Genomic DNA, 14,736 nt, shown 5'->3' on the forward strand with positions numbered 1-14,736 from the left:
TTCTTCCTGAACAAACTATGCCCATCTATGACCATAATCCAGTCACGTGAACTATTCCGCCATGTCTTCATAATCACAATTACATTATAATTCTGTGCTTGTACTAGGACTTCCAATTCTTCCTGTTTATTCCCCATGCTTCTCATATTAGTTTATAAACACTTCAGGTATCTAGCTGATGGTTCCTCGAGAACACTGCTAAGGCTTTCATTGTTGCTTCTCCTTAGTAAGGTTTTATCCAGGTCCTCTGGCTCTTTACTTACCTCTGGACCCTTCCCCTGGTAAACCTAGCATGGACATGTACTGCAAAACACTTTAATATATTTTTGTCTTTGCCCAGCTTGGTAAGAATATTTCCTCTTAAATCACATTAAATTGAATATCTTAGCCCGTTTCCTCCCAACCCCTTTCCCTCTAAATTTCACTCCCCATCCCCCAATACTTACTTTTCCAGGACGGACATAATAATTGGAGGTAGAACCAGTATAGGCATTGGCAGGACCACTCTAGTCAAGGCTGTCTCTAACAGTGCCTGAAAGTTAAGAAGAAAAATGTGTGTATGTATAAAAAAAAAAAAAAACCACTTAGAAGCGTCCCATTATTTGCCTCCATTGAGCAGTCAACCCAGAGGGAAAGAAATAGCATCCCTGACATTTCTATGGTATGCATAGCGGTTTGAATATACTTTCCAACCTCTATACCAGTTACTTGCATATACTAGATTTTTGCCCTTTTACTGCAAATTATGGGCCTGGATCTGTGTTCCGTTATACCAATGCAACTGAGCCCTACATATTACACTATTAACTCTGCATGGGGGGGGCACCTCCATGCTTTACACTTCAGATTAAAATCCACTTGGAAACAACATGTTTCAGTCTGACAGTCAGAGGAAGCTCAGAGTCAAAGCTACATCAGAATAGGAGAATAAGAAGTCACGAGCAGATGGCAGAGTTTAGAAGGTGCCAGGGGGGAGTAAGCCAGGTGTGAGCAAGTGAATAAAAACAGCTGGGGTCTCCTCCTAAAGGCTTGGTTCATAGTTGTTAATACAGCTTGGCATGGCAAGGGTTAAATCGCGATTCAGCTAGAAAACCACCTTTCCTCATTTGTAAAAAGGTGTAAGTTATTTCTCTGCTTCCTATTCAACACCAGCTTCTGGGCACCTCCACGTTGAAATCCTCAGGCAGGAAGGAATAATCGGATCTCACTTAGAAGAATTCAGCAACTTTAAGGGCAGAGAGGATTATCTAATCTTTATGATCCTCTAATCTAATCCTTGCATAACACAAACACAGATCTCCTGGCTGCTGTAAAGCAGTACTTCTCAACCAGGGTGATGTGAGACCCTTTTAAGAGTGATGTGCAATGTTAGCATTGGTAGGTGCGCAAACACATACACTTTTCACAGGATAATCACAAGATATACCCAGCGATTTCAAACAGTGTCAGAACCATTCTGCCCTGTTGTGGGCTCGCTGAGTTCTTTGCAACAAGAGAATTGCTCTATTATTTTTCTGCAGGCAAAAAACAAATGAAAGCTAAGAGCTGGCATTTTCCGAGGGGGGCCTGAGAACCACCAATGTAAAGACGTCAAGAAAAGGCCAGTCTACCATGTTCTGAAGGAAACCGATCCAGTGTTAAATCATGCTCACTACTGAAAGCTCAAACCTTATTCTGAATCTGAAGCTGTCCAGTTTCACTTCTAGCTTCTGCACCCCCTTACACCTTTTTCTGCTCTTCTGGTCAGACAACAATCAGAACTGTGGCTGCTATTTAGACTGACCCTTTCCACTCGCACCCTTGCTCAGCCCAATCAAGTGATCTGATTCAAATGCTCCAAAGTCACTTCTAGGCATCTCATCTGTTATCTCTAGCTTGGTGTACCCCAAAGTCTCTGGATATGGGAATACCCTGTTGTGTTTGTCTATACACATCTTGGGTGATGGATAAGACCTAGGGTTTCCAGTTATTTTTTTTAAAGAAGCTGAGATGCTTCTTCTCGTTTAGAAAGCAACCAAGCAGGGTTCCTACAGCCAAGGGTTTTGAGAGACCTAAAAAGCCAGCTCTGTGCATGCATGTGCTTGCAGCTGCATGGAGCATGATAAGTACATACATGTTTGGCAGCAATTCTGGAAGATCCAACGATGTTTCCATTATTGTCCAGGACGTCAATCCCCTCTTCCAGCTCTGTGTGCCTCATCAGGACTACGTTGCAGATATTGGCACTAGCTGAGAGCAAGAAAATCACAAAGGTCAGTACTGCCTCCATAAGGATCCAGGGGACACTCGTCCACCCTGACACTCCAGTTGAAAATCAAAGGACCAGTGCCTGCTCGCAGGAACATCCATTTGGTCAGCAGGGCTGTCCAGGTGTGCACTCTGACCTCCACAGTGGGGTTCCTGAAGGTGGAGGGGTTCACACCTGTAATCAGCATTACACCTGGTTACTGAGAGGAGGAGAATGCACTGAAAGCATGCGCTTTAACTGACAAAATAATCTGACATGATAGAAACCTGTTGGAAGCAATTTCATTGAAGTGCAGGTATGAAATTTAGGTGTCTTAGATCTGCTCTGATGCACACACGCGAAGTTTGGGGGCATCTAACTAAAACAAGTTTACTTCACATCTACATACACCTAGTTAACCTGGTTCCTGTTGAACTCCCACCATGAGTTGATAGCCTTAAATGAAAAGCAGATGCTTAGATTTGGTTTCCTTTATTTTTCTTAATTTAAGACAGCAACTTGCCTGATACTCAAATTAGACATTCTCCAAACCCCCAGTGCTTAATGTCTTGATTTTCAATCGACAGCTAGCCTTAGTAATAATCCACTCCCCTTGTGCTCATACCAGACCCGGGAGAGCAGTCCTCTGCTGAGATTTATGGCTAATCAGGTCACCAGCCTTGAATTCTCCTCTCTGGCCTTAACTATGTGTGCCTGCAGTTTTCTCCGCACCATTCAAAATGCTGCTCTTAGGCTCATCTTCCTGAGCTGTGTTTGGGCAACATCTCCCTTTGGCTGAGTCCTTTGCCGATGCACTGAACAGAAGCTTCTCGCTTGTACTTTAAGGTCTGGGACAGACATTGCATAAACCAGTTTGAGCTAAATCAGTTAAGTCTCATACTACATTCAACCAGGTTAATCTCAAACTGTTTTTGGCCATTTTGAAACTGGTTTATGTGCACTGAATGTCTGTTCTGTTCCAGGTTTAAACCAGTTTCTGACCACTTAAACCGGTTTATGTATAATGTCTGTCCCTAACCTAAGGCCCATCATGACAGAGCTCAGCCCTGCAGACCAGCTGTGTTATCGTAGCCAGTGACTTTGCCTAGTGCTTCTTCCTACCTCCATGTAAAAGAAAAGTCTCCCCACTTCCAACCCTCTCCTAAACTCACCTCTGCTGTGCAGCCTACACCTCTGCTGCCAGACAGTGAGCAGACGGCAGAGACTACTGATTATTGCACAAGGTGACGCTCATATTCCTATGCTCCCGTCAACCCCCCTTATCTGCCCCTTGTATCCATCACAGACTAAGGTCACCAGCTCACTAGGACAAAACGTTGCAAAACTTCTAAAGATTTTGAACACCTGACATGGAAGCAAAACATTGAGGAGCTTTCCATGAAAAGCCTGAGAAGGAGCCCCAATCACCAAGAGCTCTGGCATTCCCCCACACCCCACAGGTGCGTCTTGCCCACTGGGCTCTTCCCGGTTTTGGCACAGGGCGCTCCCAGCCTCTCCTGTTGGAGCAGCTTCATTGTGCATGGGTAATAAAAGACTCAGAGCAGGTCCCCAGCTCATATGAGTTCTGCATGCTGGACTTCTTTCAAAATTCACTTCTCTTTTCTTGCCTTTTAGGTTAAACCTTCCATGACCAGAAAGTTATACCTCCCCATCTCTCTTTGACCCAATGAACAATATATTGGGTGTGCCTACACGTCGCCATACGGCAATGTTACTGCGCCGTGTTTTAGGACTTCCTTTTGGTGTAGTGCAGTAACTGCCCGTACTGCGCCGTATCGGTGGTGCACGCAAAGATTTCTCTGCAACATCGCCACAGCAGTGCACTACAAGCAGGAAGTGTGCCACTACGACAACACAGCTAGCAATTATGTGTAGACCCACACGATCGCCATGGTGCCGTAGCACACTGTACATAGTGCATTGCTACATCGCCGTAGGGCAATGTATAGATGTGCCCACTGTGCTATGCTAATTCACCACTAAATAGCTAAATACTGTGGTGGCAAGGGTACTTGCATGGAAAGAGGGTGATCCAATTAACCCATTGACAACCCCATGGCAGTTAGCTAGACTCGCATGACCTCTCTCTCGCTGGCCAAAGATAAAGATACATTGAAGTGTTTTGCAGTACTTGTCCATGCTGGGTTCACCAGGGGATGGAGCTGAAAGTCCAGATGTAAGTAAAGAGCCGGAGGACCTGGATAAAAACGTACTAAGGAGAAGCAATGGTGAAAGCCTTAGAAATTCAGCTCCAAGCCTGAAAAACCTTCCTGACAAAAGGTTCCTCAAAATTGGTATGTGTGCGCAAAAAGTTCCTACTTCCCAGTGAAAACCTGTTTCGATGATGAACACCAGGCACTATATGAGCCCCTTCCAAAAACTTGTTGCCTGCATCACTCACTGGGTTATCATGGTTAAAGGATATCACTGCATGGCACATAACAAATGTCAAGTTTTTTTGGGGTTTTCTTTGGGGGGAGGTGAGCCCCATGACAATGCAGCTCTCTGTAATGAGAGCTGATTGGTGACAACACATACTGCTTACAAGAACAGAAGGAAGCCATACAGGCAGGTACAGCACATGTACACCACATGCACACACCCAGGACTAAGGAGCTAGAGGACTGGTTGTGATGGTGATGCACTGGCACCAAGAAGACATCACTCAAGACAATCTGGTGAAGGCATCAGGGAGTTTCAACACCTGGTCCCTCCTTCCACATGCTTGACACCAGGTACTCACAAGCTCTAAGGCTAGGGACAGAAATTACACATAAACCAGTATAAACAATCAGAAACTGGCTCAAATTTGTAACATGACAGAAGTTCAGTGCACATAAACTGCTTTCAAAATGGCTGAAACTGGTTTAAGATAAATCTGGGTGGATGTCGTATCAGGCTTAACTGATTTAGGTTAAATCAATTTATTGAACTTGTCCCAGATCCTCTCTAGATTCAAGTTAACTCACAGTTTCACAGCATCCCAGGATGCTTTGCAGGGTGCACAGGCCCAAGCTGTCTACTCCAGCCGAGCAGGGAGGCGTGCTCTAGCACCCCTCGGCTTCTGGCCTAGGCCACTAAAGGCAGGTGGCTGCATTTTCAGAATCAAAAGTGAAAGTTTATTCATTTGCTTATCAGTTCAATCTACACAATTTAGGCCAACCTGCAAAGATTGAATCCATTCAGCCTCGGGTTTTTTGACTGTCTGTACCCTAACCTAAATGCTCCAAGACTTGACTGACAGGGAATGAGTTTGGTCCCTCTCTGCTCTGCATGTATGCATGCATGAGGATTTGCAGTGCCATTTGCAATCAATGCTACTTAGCTTGGTCTACAGTTGAGAGAAGAAGGAAGCAGCATTGTAGGGATGGAGGCAGCCCTCTATGCTTCTGGGGCTAAAGAGGAAAGTCAGAAGGGGAAGGAAAAGAATGAGGTTTCTCTATGTAGAAGATCGTGCTCACAATGCTCCTAAATGGAAAGGAGCTTAAATAGCAAGGATAGGGAGAGACGGCACTGTGAAATAGGGGTTTCACATCTTTACAAAGCCCTTGAATACCAGCTGAAGGTACCAAGGGTGGGGAGGGAAAGGGGCGCAGATGGATATCTATACTGCATCCCTGGGACTTCAGAGCAGCAAACTCAGCCCACTTCCCCCAGCATTAAAGATGCCTGAAGATATATTTAGTTAAGAAGTTAAAATCTAAAGGTTTGGGGCTGTCAGGTACACTGGGAGAAGGCCAAGGTGAGCAACCTTTGTGCTGGTTTTGTAAAATAAGTTCCCGTCTTCCTTCCTGCCTTTGAAACATCAGCACCTACATGAAAGATTACAAACAACAGCCACCAACTCCGGTATACAAAGAAGAGCAGAACGAGCCTACAAATGAGATACAAAGCCTGCTCCTACTCTTATAACAGCTCAATGGCAGTGAAGTCAGCATTAGGCTCATGAACGAGAAATCTGCTGAAAATCTAATGAGAGACACTAATAAGAAAGGCCAAGTATCGTAAATATAGACTGATGAGGTGTGGATCCAGATGCAAACAAAGACAATCGATGGCTTCAAATAATTGGAAAAATAAAACCTTCCTCTTAAGTTTAGTTTTTCAACGCTAGTAACTACCACTTTTATCTACTTTAAGAGATGGAAAGTCATTTTATTTCTTGGTCTCCCCACTTCTTTATACGTCATGTGCATAAAATATGGCTTTTAAAGCAGAGTTTAACCAAGAGCTTAGCTCTATGGCCCAACAGGATTCCTACAAGCACACAGTAATGGAATCACGAATGGCCTCTTTCAGATCAAACTATATAGTAAATGTTCTCTAAAGAGGAGGTCAGAGCAATGCCTCTGAGGGACACAAATGCCTGCTGTGACGTGTACCACTGAGGAGCTCCACTGATCACCTGTACTAAGAACTCCCCTACCCTGGGGGTCTTTAAGAGGAGGCTAGACAGACACCTGGCTGGGGTCAACTGACCCCGGCACTCTTTCCTGCCCACAGCAGGCGGTTGGACTCGATGATCTGCTCAGGTCCCTCCCAGCCCAAACATCTATGAATCTATAAGACAGGGGTTGGCAACCGATGAACCGCAGGGTGGATCCACACTCTAGCACAGACAGCAGCCTAAGCAGCAGGGGCAGCATCCCTAGGGTCCTACTACCTGCTTTTTCCATTTATTCTCTATCCAGCATCTGCTGACACTCCAGCCCTCCATGTTCTGCTCTTATGGGCTACCAAATTTAACTCTTTCCATTGCCGCCAGCCACTTGAGTCAGTGGCGAGGGTAAGTGCAGGTGTAAGACATTTGGACCCCCGGTAGGATTTCAGACCACAAGCAGTGGTGGCAGGTAGCAGCAAAAGGTTGTTGACCCCTGCTCAGGGGATATTTTTATTTTAATAACACTGGGAGCATTCATTATATAAATGGGCAGTTTTCAAGAGGAGCCAGAGATAATTTTTTCCCAGCCTGAGAATTCCCTGAGGGCAGCAGATCCCTTTGGGACCAAATAACAGACTCCTGCTCGGAAGGCAACAGGAGCTTCTCACTGGTTTGGTGCCAATTTTACTGACGCAAAACGTAATTCCACAAACGTGTATTAAACTGGCAATGCTCCAGCACAGGGCAACAGCTGCAGGTAGCAGGAAGGCTGGAGTAATGCTGTGGAGTCACTGCCTGACCTTGGCTACTCACATAACTCTTCTGTGACTTGGTTTCCCCACCTGTAAAACAGGCATAATGAAACACTGTAAAGTGCTTTTGGGCTCAAAAGAGGATACACGCGAGAGCAAAGCTAATGTATGATCATAGCTCCAGCCTGCAATCTCTCATCAGTCTACTTCTGCTGAGACTTCACTGTTGAAGTAACCCCAGTTGTCAGTACTTGAGTCAACTCCTGCAAGAGTTCATCTCATGCAGGTGACAGCAGCCACGCTGCAAAACAACACTCCAGATCCACTGAGGAGATCACTGCAAAGAATGACTCTTAGCAGCGGAGACGTCCATTAGCTCAAGATTTAGCTTCTATGTCTTGACAACCTAGTTATCTTGATTTCAAAGAACCTCCATCAGCCTCTCCCTCTGCAAAGCGAGGATGCGTGCAGGCAAGGTAACTCTGAATTCTCTGCCTCTCTTCTGAGCACAGGCCAATTATCAGAGGCACACTTTCCAGTTGCTTGCACTAGGCCTGGAAAGCAGAGAACTCTTCAGTGTAGTCCTGGTGAAAATTCTCCATTATCCTCATATATGGTGTGCAGTGGACTACAAGGACATGAGTGCCCCTGGGAAGACTGGGTTCAAGATAGGTTTGTAGGAGGAGTCATCTTGCCTTGAGCTGGGTACATGCACAGTCCACATCTTGCAACAGCTTGATGTGTAATGAATCCTCTTGGATGAGGTTCTCTCCCATGTGGGCAGGGCTTCACATGCCAGGGGAGGAGAGGCTAGCTGGGGTCTCCCCAGATAACAGCAGGCACAGACAACCTGCTGAAATCCGTATCTCGGAAGAAAATGATGTCTATTCTTGGCCAAATCTGAGTATGTGAGATACTAAGAATATCATGGTAGCCTACATCCGACTAGTACATCCATTGTTATTATACATGATTTCTTCTTCTCCAACAATTCCAGTGTGACAAGCATGCATTTTCTTCTCAGGTTAAAATATTCATGTACGCTTTGTGGAGGCAAATGGCAGGCAGGCGTGTGTCAGTGATGGCCCCCAAACAGTTGGGAAGCACCATTTCTCAGAGCCAGCTATTGGTTATGGGCATTAGTATTCTTCACCACTTGTGAGTTCACCACAGTGCAACACTGCCAAGAATTGACCTGACAATGCCAGGCCAAATGGCACTGACCTGTAGCTAGCCAATGTAGCCAGCTCCCGGATGGCAAAAGCAACCTGCTATGTGCTGGTATAGCCTCCCTCTGCCTGGTGTCAAGTTCAGACACCCTCCTTGTCCAGGTCCATGACAGTATCGTTCCTCTTGCAGACGTTCTGCAGCCAGTGTCAGTCACTGCAGGTTTGCCGGATGATGTGGTTTGGCTCCAGACAGCCAGCATGGGGAGATCCACCAACACCTAGATCATCCATCATGCTGCATGGTCTCAGCAACACTTGCTGCTGATTTCTCCAGGTGACAAGCTGCTGCTGAAATGCCCTCCAGTGCATGTCATACCCTGCAATTGCCTGCTGTTCCCCAAATAAGAACTGGATGAACGCCAACAGCTGGAACGAGTCTCAGGTGAATCCCTCCCTTGCTAACCGTTTGAGGAAGGCCAGGACCAGCAGTGTGGAACCAAGTCTTATTGAGGTGTCCTTTAGTTTGCTGGGCTGGCAGGCTAAGACGACTTCTGTACAGGAGCCCAGAAAAGACCGACAATGTCTCCTACAGTGCAGTGAGAAACAAGTTGTAGACTGGTACAGCCCCCTGCAGTGCTAAGGAAAATGGGAAGGTGATGGCCTGTTCCTCCCTACCCTCCCCCCAGGGAATCCTAGCACCAAACACATCTTAGTACATCACTAATGTGCATGCAGCCACACTGGTGTGGCTCAAGTGCAAATTAGCAACATGAGCATTTACCCCTCAAGGTGGCTACACCAGGTTCCAATGCAGGGGTGGTCAGATTTGGTCTCCTCTGCAGCCTTGGGTTATGAACCATACTGCGATGTGCAGGACAGTAGGAGCCTTTCAACCTGGAGGCTCATGCATTTCATTGGGGCTCCATCATTTGTTTGGGATAAAAGATAATAGTCTTTGAACCAGAATGGCTGCTTGTACACACCACGGGGGGTTAATTCGGTTTAGTTCAATTTAGGGAGAATTAAACCAAACTAAACCCCTGTGGCATGTACGCAAGGGTGGGGGCCCGATCCTTACCTGCCTCTCCGGCAGCAGGGGGTGGGGGGCAAGTTGCCAGTGGGCCTGGTGCTTCCCTCCGTGGCAGTTCCCCCCTGGTGGCACCCACCCACTGACACCTGGCCCGGGCAGGCCCGGGGAGCTCTGCAGCCACGGAGGGAAGCACTGGGACCCCGTGCGCTCAGGCAGGCAGGCAGGCTCCAGGAGAAAAAGAAAAGAAAAGATCAGGCTCTTCGCCACCCTGGTGTCCCCTGCAGGTCAGGGGGTTACGTGACCCAGTGGCAGCTTGGTTTCCCCCTGCACCCCGCTGTGGGAGAGTCAGGTAAGCTCCAGCACCCCTGCACCATCGCTGCCGGTGGGAGGAGGCAGCAGGGATGGTGCACAGGGCACTGGAAGCCCACCAAGCCCTGAGCACATCTGCTCCAGCACCCCATGCACTGTTGAACTTTGTTAGGCTGCAAACTAAAACACCTTGAAGGTGTTTTATCTTGCTACATAACAAAGTAATTTAAAGTGGAACATGCTGCCAAGTGTGCAAACAGCGACGCCATTAAAGTGGAATATGCTGCTGAGCGTGCAAGCAGCAATACCATTAAAGAGGTGCAAAAGGGCAGTTAAGCTGCTTTAAAGGCCAATTTGGTGGCGTGTACAAAAGACCAACCAGATCAGAAGCCAATGAGAATCAGCATGGCAGTCCAGAGCCCAGATCCTTAGCAGGGTTTAAACTGTTTTAATCCTTATGGAGCTATAGGGACTTACGTCAGCTGAGCTACTGGCCTCCTCTCTTTAAAAGGTTAAACCTAGCTCCTTTCTGGAGGCTGGTAGTTTAAAGCTAATCTAAAAGCATATCTCTAATTAAACAATTTGCCCAGGTCTTCAAACCAATAACTTACAGCTCTCAAAACAATGCAGCAGCAATTAGGAGGAGGAACCCTGACATCCTGGCATACAAATTAAGCATGACAGTACACAAATAAAGTACGAACTGGAGAATTAATTAAGGGCTAAATAAATTAATTATGGGTCCCCAATCAATTCTGACACCAGCTTAACCTCCTTCTCCTAACACCTCTGTGTAAAAATAGAACAACCTGGTGGCAGAGATTTTCTGCCTATGTTGCTGATCTGAGCCTGGTCTAAGATCTGGCTTTCAAATGTTCTGCCCTCTGTTAACACCATCTTAATGACGAACAAAAAAAAATAGTTAAATAAAATTTCCCACTGAAAACAGATTTGGAACAGGAAGAGCTATGTGACCACAGCACTAGGGATTTAATAATAAGGACGTAATGACTCCTAGGGTTTTCCACCCATGGTCCCTTTCAAAAGGGAGGTTGTCATCACTCCTATTTTGCTCCTGATGAAACTGAGACATAGAAAAGAGAAGTGATCTGCCCAAAATTACTCAGGGCAGAGGTGGCCAGCTGTGGCAGCCTTGGTGTGTTGCAAGCAGCGGGTCAGAAGCAGATAGGGCGGGAAGCAGAGAGCAGAGCAGCAGATCAGGCAGGGGACAGGCATCAGAGTGACACTAAGGGAAGGTACTGGGCTGATTTGTGGCACGTCTGCTGTAAAGGTTGGCCTCCACTGGCTTAGGGCATGGACGTTGGACAACAGGTGTTTTAAACAACATTCCTCCCAAGTTCCCATCAGCATCATGCATCTGAGGGGAAATTATCAGGTGCCGCGTAGTCTCCAGCATTCTGCTGGCTCTGATCACGTGAGCCATCGCAAGCAGGGAAGGAGATGATAATAGGATCTCTTTATCTGCATGATGAATAAGGCAAAGCTCTGCAGGCCTCTCTTTTGTTCAGGGACTAGCCCACAACCTCAGGAAGCCACTGAAGTTAATGGAAAAAGTTCTGATGGACTTCACTAGGCATTGAATCCTGCTCTGTTTGCAAAGATTATGCAGACCAGGACATTTCATTATTGCTTGCCAAAGACCTTTGGGTCATAACTGAGGTTGCTCTGAAAAGCTGATAGTAGAGGCATTAAAGAATAAAGCACTCTAAAGGTGCCTTACTTTCTAGTAAAAGCAGATTGGACACATGCTACACAGCCTAATGTGAGTATAAGTCACAGGGGGCACATCTACATGTGCAATTCGTGCACATGAATAAACTCCAGGGTTTACTACTCTGGAGTTTTTTGCTTCTAAGCATGTGGTTTGACCATGTGCCTGGGAACAATTCACTCCAGAGCAATCAGCTTTGGAGTTTGTTCATGAACAGCACGTGGAGCCCTGTCAGTGCAGCACCAACTAGCAGGGGGTACCGGTGTCAGCCTGCCATCCCAGGGCTGCTCCAACCTGGCTCAATGTGCTTCAGAGGGCCTGGCTAGGGCACGGAAGTGCTTCAGTGTGGGGCTAGCCAGCCTCACACTGAAGCACCCTCATGCCCCACCCAGCCCCATCAGCATCTACACATGCACTGCTGTGCATGAAAGAAAGCCGTCACAGGATAGCACTTGTATTTACAAGTACCAACCTATACCAGAGTTAATGAGTTTCCTGCACCCTAATCGGGCAGTAAACATCTCAGGTGGATGTACCCAGGTAGAGTAAGAGTGATGCTGTAGCCATGATGGTCCAGAAATGATGTGAGGCAAGGATTTCTTAGGGTGATCTCTTTTATTGGACCAACTATGCAGCTGCAATAAAGTTAGACAAGCTTTCAAATGCAAGGCATTCTTTGTCAGGTCTCTGATCACTGGGAGCCAGTAGGGCTGGAAAGGACCTCATAAAGTCATCAGGTCCACCCCCCTTGCCCAGGGCAGGCGTCACTCCAGCCCACAGTAAAATTATCCCACAGGAAGTAAGAAATAACTGCACACCAGTATATGTTACACCAGCGTACCAGCCGTGTGTCTGTCATCCTGCCACCTTTGCTCAATGCCAGCCAGCCCCTCTGCAACCTACTGGCAGGCACTGTAATGGCATTTAGTGATGAAAGCTACTATATTCATATTGTATACAGTGGTGTTTGGCTGTCCAGAGCCACAGGAATTACCACTGCCATTGCTCCCCTACAGCTAAATTTCTGGACCCATGGGGAGCCCTGCATGCTGGAAGACACAGCCCCACAAGCCAGATTGTGGCAATGTGCAGGATGCTCCATGGCCAGATCTAGTGGGCAGGCCGGATCCCATGGGTGAGGTCAGCCCAGTGCACATGGCTGGGCTGGGCTGGTTTGTGGGGTCATACCTCCAGCCCCGTGTGGGATGTGGTCCACAGGTGAACTCTGCCTGCAGGATTCAGTCTATGCATTGGTCCCGTACCACTCGTCTGGTCCAAGGGGTCGGAAGGTTGAGCATCACTGCACTAGTATATTATAGATATGAAAACTGATATATTTCATGAACCGTTGCAGCTACATCACTTCAATCCTATGAAAACTAGTTCTGAGAGAGCAGCCGTGTATCCATTCAGGTTTACTGTGACTGATTTACTCCAAAAGTGTACTACACTGTTCATCTGGGATAAACTTTTCCAAGGTAACTGTGCTGTGTTACTTCACTCCAATTCAGGAAATGGCCATGTTAACCATGATGAACCGGATAAAATTTACTCTTACGCCCTTTTGGTGTGTGCTGTGTGTCTGTAATTACATGATTAAGGCTTTTGTTTCAGCAGGACCTGTGCCTCATTCTTTGTGTGGGTCCTGTGCTGCAATTATTCATTCAGTACAGCTGAACTGTGTGCAGTGGATAAGGGAAAGGGGAACAGACTGCGGAGTAAGCATAGCAGGTGAATATCAAATAGCTTCTTCTCTCGCTCCACCCCAAGCCAGCACACTGAATAAGCACTCACGTCCAGAGATTTACTTGACAACTCTTGGCAGCATTTCCATGCTGGGTTTTTTGCAGGAAGGTTACACATGCACATGAGTACACATGTATGCACACACACATTTGGATGGATCAAATTATAGCAAGAAAGGAAACGAGTATGGTCTACTGTTGAGAGTAGGGTACTGTAAAGTCAGGAGACTAAGCTCCACCACTGGCCCACTGTCGGATGTTAGGTATGTTCTTTTAACCATACCACATACCTCAGTTGCCCCACTTGTAAATAATTATCAAGCTTATTTTTGTGAAATAATCTCAAGAGTCTTTGGCAAAGGTGCTGGATGAGGACCAGACAGCAAAAGGGAGAAAATGATGTGGTTTTTAATATGAGATGGCTATTTAGACTGCCAGATCAAATGCTACATGCTAGCTGGCCTCAGCATCCACTAGATCCTGACACCACAGCACTGGGGATTGCGTTGATGTTTGATGCCACCAAAGAATATCCCTTTTCCTTTGCCTTGCCCCAGACCTTCTGTGATCAGTTCTAGGAGTTATGGTTTCAGGAAATACCATTTTCCACAAATGTGCTAGGGTAGAAGAGTGTCAAAGGCTTGGAGGTTTTTGCTTTGCTCCAGGGGCATGTGCTTATGTTCAAGAGGGGGTTCAGAGGATGGCACTGACCTTACATACTCAGATAGGTTTTACTGCATGTCAGGCGTAATCACTTTGCCACTCTTTGACAGCTACATTGCAAACACAGACAGCGTACGTGCCAGAGGTAAGAATAATGAGCCTGGCAGGTCTGCCGAAGAAGGTACAAACTAAGTTGGCTTGTGAGGCAATAGCATTGATGCTAACAGCTGACTGACTTGTAACATGAATCCCTGTTCATTTATGTCACTAGTGCTGCCATTCCTTATATACTATTAGTATACTTTGTACATACATATACATAGACATATATACACACACACACACACACATGCTGCAGCACCAGCTCCAGGAAATTGTGCCCCTATGCTGATGGTTAGGAAGGGAAGAGGTAGAGTCAAGTGTGGATAAAATTGTAGCGCGTAGGCAGGGGAAACACAGCATGATGATTTAGCCAGTTACATGCAGAAGCCAGACATATAGGAGGGTAAAGCAGGGAAAGGAAAACAAGAAAGTAATCACAACAGCAACAAGCACACAGGGATCAAGAGAAAGCAATTAACAGGCTGTTTCACTGATACCAAGAAAAGGTCTGAAACACCATGAAAATAAATGACATTTACACCTATGTAATCACAAACAGAACAAAAGCAAACGTGGGACAGGGACTACTGACCATACCTACTTAC

General features: G+C 46.5%; 1 protein-coding gene across 3 annotated transcripts in view; it reads right to left on the reverse strand.

The window, feature by feature from the left end:
• Positions 1 to 14,736, reverse strand: part of SFXN5 (sideroflexin 5) — a 270,380-nt gene that overhangs the window by 83,308 nt on the left and 172,336 nt on the right. For all 3 annotated transcript variants that reach the window (XM_019526158.1, XM_019526156.1, XM_019526157.1), the window contains exons 11-12: positions 2,114 to 2,229; positions 447 to 532 (exon numbers count right to left, since the gene is read on the reverse strand). In XM_019526158.1, coding sequence (XP_019381703.1) covers positions 447 to 532; positions 2,114 to 2,229 — 202 coding nt within the window. The remainder of the gene's footprint in view (positions 1 to 446; positions 533 to 2,113; positions 2,230 to 14,736) is intronic.

Source organism: Gavialis gangeticus, unplaced genomic scaffold (genome assembly GCF_001723915.1).
Source record: "Gavialis gangeticus isolate Ggan-Ray unplaced genomic scaffold, GavGan_comp1, whole genome shotgun sequence".
In the NCBI taxonomy this organism is placed as follows: domain Eukaryota; kingdom Metazoa; phylum Chordata; order Crocodylia; family Gavialidae; genus Gavialis; species Gavialis gangeticus.